This window comes from Branchiostoma lanceolatum, chromosome 10 (genome assembly GCF_035083965.1).
Source record: "Branchiostoma lanceolatum isolate klBraLanc5 chromosome 10, klBraLanc5.hap2, whole genome shotgun sequence".
Lineage (NCBI taxonomy): Eukaryota > Metazoa > Chordata > Leptocardii > Amphioxiformes > Branchiostomatidae > Branchiostoma > Branchiostoma lanceolatum.
In genome coordinates, this window is record NC_089731.1 from 1,409,152 (window position 1) to 1,416,384 (window position 7,233).

At 40.2% G+C, this 7,233-nt stretch overlaps 1 protein-coding gene across 1 annotated transcript; it reads right to left on the bottom strand.

The window, feature by feature from the left end:
• Nucleotides 1-2,397: 2,397 nt before the first annotated feature.
• On the bottom strand, nucleotides 2,398-7,068 carry LOC136443399 (uncharacterized). Its single transcript, XM_066440623.1, has 7 exons — nucleotides 6,802-7,068; nucleotides 6,185-6,350; nucleotides 5,735-5,820; nucleotides 5,464-5,552; nucleotides 5,055-5,218; nucleotides 4,475-4,549; nucleotides 2,398-3,048 (listed from the first exon to the last, which is right to left on the bottom strand). Exons 1-7 carry the CDS (start codon nucleotides 6,852-6,854, stop codon nucleotides 2,992-2,994), a joined length of 690 nt encoding a protein of 229 aa, XP_066296720.1. The 5' UTR covers nucleotides 6,855-7,068; the 3' UTR covers nucleotides 2,398-2,991.
• Nucleotides 7,069-7,233: the final 165 nt, after the last annotated feature.

Genomic DNA, 7,233 nt, shown 5'->3' on the forward strand with positions numbered 1-7,233 from the left:
CCGACCTGGACATGGAATGCCTGGTGTATCTGCCCTACCAACACGTGAGAACTGACCAGAAGCATGATAACCAGGACAATGTCTGCACTCACGTGGCCATGACGTATGTATAGTCCGCCATGTTGGCTGGTTAAACCTGGAAGTTGTCAGGTAAAAAAAAAACAGACTTAAATTGTGGATTGTTAACCCTGTTGATGGCAATGTAGCAGAAGCGATTTTGTTTTGTTCTCATGGCATTTTGATCACTACAAGATCTTTGCTGCACACAATGCTGAAATTCTAAGTTGAGTAGTGATAAGCAGAAAGTCATATATTAAATGTTGTAACTGGACCCAGTGTAAACTTGGGACAGACTCTTTTCAAAGGTAACTTCACTAGTAAGTTTATTTGCTGTTATTATGATTTTCAAGATGCTGATCTTAATATTTTGGCATAATGTAGAGTTTAATATCACACTATCGGACTTTTCCAAACATGTCCAAACATTAGGGAAAAGGCAGAAATGCAAGATGTCGCCAAAGTTGTGACATTGATTCTTTTGTCACCTGTATTCGGTGTTAGCATGCTCAGTAATACCATGGGGGTGGTAATACCAAATATTTTTTAGCCCCCTTACCTTGGTAATATGTAACATTATTTGCTTACCATGTCAATGCTCATGTATATGTTTGGCAGGAATGTTTCCTAAAAATGTTGTATAGTAACACACCATACAAATTTTGTACAAAATTAATGCACTGCTGATTGTGATGTGTAATGTCACACTGTAGGCAAAAATATAGGCAAAAATGTTGCATGTTTCCTGTAAGCTGAAAACACAGATGTTGCCAAAAACTGATTGCTGACTTGTATTCAGCATCGGGACACTCAGTAATACTTGCATACCTAGTCATTACATGTTTGACAGTAATGTTTACTGTACTTTCTTGTAAAGTAGCACACAATAAAACTAAGCAGCACAACATGATGGGATATTCAGAGATCAATTAATGACTGAATGAATGAATAGATGGTTCAAAATCATGTCACTCAAAATTGCTCAAATTTTAGATCAGGCTTGTAGACTCTCTCTTAAGGGCAGCTGTCCTTAAACACAGGACCCCTTGCTTAACATCCGAACCAAATGCCTGCAACCCTTTCCAGTAGCAGGCAATCGGGTGAGCGGCAAATCATTGGGATTCGAACACAGGACCCAAAGGCCTGCAACCCTTTACATTAACATGCAGTGAGCAACAATGATCAGGATTCCAACACAGGACCCTGGCCTAACGTGCCATCCAAAGGACTAAAACCCTTTCCACTAGCATGCAATTGATAGAGCGACAATTGTTGAGATTCGAACACAGGACCCAAAGGCCTACAACCCTTTACATTAACATGCAGTGAGCAACAATGATCAGGATTCGAACTCAGGACTTTTGGTTTAACATCACAACCAAAGGACTACAACCCTTTCTGGTATCATGAATGTCAGGTGAGCGACAAAGACAGGGATTCAAACTCAAGACTTCCAGGTCCAGATACTGTAAATGCAAAAATGTTCGCAGGAATTCAATTTCGCGGTGGTTTTGAGTTCGCGTTTGTAACAACAGTAGCGCTACAGTCACACAATGGAACGGCTTTTAGCGATGGTTTTAAGTTTGCGGTAAAGAGTTCATCGCGAAAACTGCAAACTCAAAACCAGCACAAACATTTCTGCATTTACAGTACACGATGTACCAGTATACATATATTACAACGATAACAGAAAATGTAATTTCTGTAGGATCTTTCTGTCAATGACAATTGAATCTGGTAGGGGTCATGCTGTCTAAAATCACATAATTTTCCATCCATCTACGTAGTAGTACTATATTTGAACACCTCGACCTGGAAACATGTTATGATTGGAATCCTCTTCATGGCGACCACCTGTCCATCGCGACCGTTCTTGCTCGCCCCCCAGGTGGTCACCTTGGGCAGGTTTGACTGTGGTTACTTGCCCCTAGAACATTTAAGCAAGCTACAGGGCTTGGATGAAAGACCCTGTGTGGGTACACATTATTGCAGCACTGAGGTGTCTGTAGACTTCTTAGACCTCACTAAGGCCATATTGCATAATTATCAGCTGTTGGAGAGAAGCTTTATTTGTGTGGGAGGGAGAGTCATTGAACTATACTCATTTCAGTAAAAATGGTTGCTTGTTGATGGAAACATAAGACAAAATCGACAATACACATCAAACAAAAAGTTTGAAAACTTACAGTTGATCAACTTTATCTCTGTTATTACTTCTATCAATTGTATAGTACCAATAATCATTGAAAAGATTATTTATTAACCTTTATAATGATACCATATTTGTAATAATCTTACATTCGAAGGTTGAATTTAAGAAAGTTGTCATTACTGTATGTGAATGCGTCACAAATATGCCTAAATTCCCCTACTAATGCAGGGGAATTTCAGCACTTTTTGTGTCACCCACCTACCAACGATCATAACAAAGGGAGTATCATTGTTAGCTTTACAATGATTTATACTACCATTCAATTGATAAAGTATTCAGACATGATTGACCAAAATCCAGTTTCCTAATTTCTTATGTATTAGTATAGATTGGGCAAACCATTGCCACTTGAAGCTGGGCAGAATCAAGTGAACTTGATCGATTGACTCAAACACTTTTCTCCACACATCAGCCTTAACAAAGTGTCTTACCTGTTTGTATTGCTAAAAGCTCCAGTGCGGCTGAAGCACTTTGAAGTGTAATTTGTTTTGGAGTTTGAGTGCTCTTGACTCTTAACTCTGAAGCCAGTTTTGACAGGTACAAATGTCAAACAGCTTCTTGTGGCCACAGTGCAACTTATAGTGTAGATTCCTCTATTCCTCATAAAATTTACCCCCAAAAATATCAGTATTTGAATAGAATTTGAATGCCTTTATGCAAAGTACTGTGTGGTTTCCTCAGCTGCACTTCCTTGGAAAACAGGGTGGAGGCGCTGTTACATGTTACATGTAGATGAGGTTTACCATAGCCTCTTGGGGGTTGTTGGTTCCTTTGTATAACTGTGAAAAAAGATAGTGAAACTTAAGTAACACATTAAATTTCTTTCTTGAATGCCACTCTTTTTTTATGTTTAGCCATACCTAGTATGGCTCAACATATTGTTTTTGTTCACGTTCTTCTTCTTCTTCTTCTTCTCCTGCCAAGTCTTCAAATGGAATCTACTCCGTCATTTTTGGGCCAAACGACCTGAAATTTGGCATGTAGGTAAAGATGGCAAATACCCTTAGGTGCTTTTTCATTTCTTTCGAAACAGGCCTTAAAATCATTTTTATGGAGGTTTTTTGGGTCATTTTTAGACAATTTTTATATTTTGGGCTCCTGTGCCCTGGTATTGCTAGCAAGTGACCTGAAATTCGGTACAAGGGTGCCTTGAACATGTCCCTACAGGATTTCAATCACAATTCTGGTGTACATCACTTCAGAATGCTTCATTTTGGGGACTTTTGGACCCATTTTCAGACCAAAAACAGGCCAAAAGTGGTATCCACGTTCCATGTTCTATTTGCTGCTGGCCAAGGAATCCATGTTCTATCTAAGGATCCCCGCGTTCCATTTGCTACTGGCAAAAGAACACTGTTCTATTTAGGTCACCTGAGGTCATATTGCAGGAACACACGCAAGCCTTTGCAGTAAGAAGCTCTTGGGGTCTCGCAGAACTTGTAGAGAGAGTTTTTGTACGGGTGATTTTGGAACAGTCCATTTATGCATCAGGAGGGAGATTGTCGAAGTATAATGCTCTCGCAAATGTTGCCTTTCTACATGCAGTTAATATTTCGATTTGCCCAGGTGTTATTTTGGGACAGCCCACTTCTTGCATGGGGAGGAGTATGGCTAAACATGCTGTATTTGCTCAGGGGCAAATGACGGCCTTTCTAGTTATTGGATAGCATTGGTATAATAATTGTTTGTAAACACATCCTAAAAAGCATTCATTTTCATATATAAGGATGTGTATTTGCATTTTGATTAAGCCCATTATAGATATTAAGGCAAGTGTCGGGGCCGGATGGTGCATGGTGGTAAGGAAGAGCACCAGTGCAGTATGTGTCTGAGTAAGGAGGTTTGATAGCAATGTCTGTGTGAACATTTTTCAGTACCAAGGACAGTGATAGCAATGTTGAATTGTAGTGGGAGACCTAAAGGAAAACTAGAGAACCCGGGTATGGAAGCCGTGAGCTAGGCGAAAGCTGGAGTTGAGCTTTTAGCCAGAAGTGAAAGTGTAGCTAGAGTTGAGCGTGTAACTAGAGTTCCGAGTCCAATTGTCACAGTAACATTCAGATTTCGCAACATTAACTGCAAAACCACCTCATTCTTTTTCGCACCCCCGTATCAGATTTTGGCTCTTAACAGGATACTGTCATCAAACAGTAAGAATTAGTTTGTCTGAAATTCCTATCAAAACATGTTTCTGATTGTTGCACTCACCAGAGAACAGCTGATGCCCCGACTGAACCTCAGGCCTGTGATACTTGTCAGCGTGTCTTGGAGCAACGAGATGTTCTGAAATATAGAACAATTTTTTCAGAGCTTCTTCATTGAACTTTTCAATGAAAGCTTGGTGTGTTTGGGCCTTTGATACAGCATATCTGTTGGCAACAGCTCATAACAATCCTCTGATACGTATTTTACAATTTTAAGTTTACTTTCTTTGTCATACTGATGATTTTACTGTTTTGTAGTCTGGGCTCCATTGAAAATCAATTGCCAGAAATTTGAATGGGCCACCCAGCTCTTTCAAAAAATTCAATGAATGAATTAAATAAACACAAAATAAAAGAATATTAAACCAAATTGTGGGCAAAGAACTGTCTGAAACCTCAATAAATAGATAAAATTAACATGAAATAAAAGAATATAAAATAAATTTGTGTGCAAATAACTGTTAGAAACTTCAATAAATAGGTAAAATAAACATGAAATTAAAGAATATAAAACAAATTTGTGAACAAGACAACTTTAAACCACGCAAAAGTTTTCAACCATCGATCGGCAGATGACCACGTACAGTCAGGGAGCCATCTGAGACATTGGCCGCCCCTTCGGTGGCCTTGTGACCCGGAACTACCAGGAAGGTGGCAGGGAGGGAGTCCACTAGGAGGAACTGCACCAGAAGGTTCAGGATGGGGTCAGTGACTTGCAGGTCATTAGGGAGGCCGGGGGCAGAGGTCACTGTAGGGGGAAGTACGAAACATGATGAAAATGATAATATACAATCATGTATTTCTGTACTGTTAAAAAATAATGATACCCCCGGTAGGTAAAGGTAAAGCTACTCCCAAAGCCTTTTAGAGGCCATATGGGCAGTGGGTTATTATCATCTGAGCCTAGGGCACGGACTTCCTTCAATCAAAATACTTAAAGCTTCTAAAAGCTCTTTTCCCATCATAATGAGAATCTACAGAAGACTGACAGACCTGGCTGTGTGAAGAAGGTGGTCTCATACAGCTGTTCCCCTGTGTGTGAGAAATGCAGCGCCGCCACAGCTGTGATCTTCTCTACTCCACTGGAAGAAAAAGGACAAATGACGATAAATTTTACATATCAATTAATTATGTGGTATAGTCTATAGATGTCTGGTATAGAGGTCATACATGTCTGAAAATTTTCTTGTGAATGTCCATCAGTTTTGAGGCACATTCATTAGATTTAGAGAAAAATTAAAAAATAGAAAAATGTCTCTCCCACCTTCTGAGACACTCATCCAGAAGCCTGCTCACAACATGGTGACAAACGTCCCCTCCGAAAACAGCATTCACTACAACCACTGAAAACTGATGGTGCAACAGCAATTAAGCATTAAAGACCTCTGCATATAAAAGAACCCAACACATGTACAAAGCTACATGACTGTCAAGAAGGGTATGGATGACCGGGTGTACTACAGGGCTACGAATGTAATACGTCAAAGGTAAAGGCCCCTAACTCTAACAGTTCTCGTTAGTCCATGCTTGATACATGTCCATATGTATTTTGTTTACGTTTCAGGGGCCTTTACCTTTGACATACACATATGACCCACAATGCATCTTGCAGTGCACATGCAGCTGGAATCATGACCAGGCTTATATCATTAGAGACGAAATAGGCAAAGCAAAACTTTTAAACGAAAGTTCGACTTGTTGAAGGTAGATTTACCTCTTCATACTTGCAGTTGAGAATCTGGATGGGTTGGAACTCTTGTTCTGCTGGTGCACAGGTGCTCCCTCTCACGCAGGCTGGCTTCAAACACGGGACCTCTGGTACCGGCAGGGTCCGATACTCGTACCTGTGGTGCTCAGGGTCCAGTCCAAGCAGAGCGCGACTGGGGAAAACAAGACAATCAGAGATAGCAGACAAGTGAATAACTGTAATATTTTCCAGAAGCATACAGGTATAGTTTGGTTGCAATGGGCTGGTTTATATTCCCCTTCCAGTCTGACAGACAATTAAAGTATGGCAATGCTGTGATTGGCAATCATGGAAACATATCTGCACATACAAACAGACAGATAAACAAGATAGAGTGTGATTTAACTATGAGAAATTTATCATCATGCATGACATCATCATCATTACCCTTCAATCATTTATGTCACATCTGCTTCGAAAATTCTTTATGACTTCCATCCCTATTCCCTCCCCATCACAAATTATTTAGTCTTTCTCTCATTTTGGACTCCGGAAGAAGAAAAACAAGTCTTACAAAAAACCTCCTTGGCTATAAACCTTGAAATTATGACTTCTTGACCTTGACCCCCTCCCCCGTTTCTTACCTCCCAGCAGCCTGTAAGTCCGTGTACGCCAGAAGAACATGTTTCTTAAACATGGCTTCTCCTTCCCAGGCCTACATCTACATAACGGAAGCATTTCTGTGTCGTCAGGCATTTGCCCCTGTTATTTCTCTCCACAAAGGAAAGAAAAACACACGCAGGACTTTGTACAAACACATTTCTCTTCATCATGGTTCCTGTCAGCTGGTAGGTCCATTTGGCGCCAAATATCTTGAAAATAAGATCCGATCGCTGATTGGTTGTGATAGTAAGAGCCCTTGTTACCGTATCTATGATTGGTGAAAAGGGACACACCTCCGGAAACACATAGCGGATCACTATCTTTTAGGAAATAGTGACGAGGCTTTAGAAACAGAAAATACACATATCTAGGACAAATTTCGAATATTTTCTCAACAGATTCGTGTACTTATA

Coding starts and splice junctions, on each gene's coding strand:
- LOC136443399 (XM_066440623.1), bottom strand. CDS start 6,854: ATGTTTAAGAAACATGTTCTTCTGGCGTACACGGACTTACAGGCTGCT. Junction 6,351..6,801: donor GACTTACAGGCTGCTGGGAG/GTAAGAAACGGG, acceptor TGTTTTCCCCAG/TCGCGCTCTGCTTGGACTGG. Junction 4,550..5,054: donor TCTCAGATGGCTCCCTGACT/GTACGTGGTCAT, acceptor TCTATATTTCAG/AACATCTCGTTGCTCCAAGA.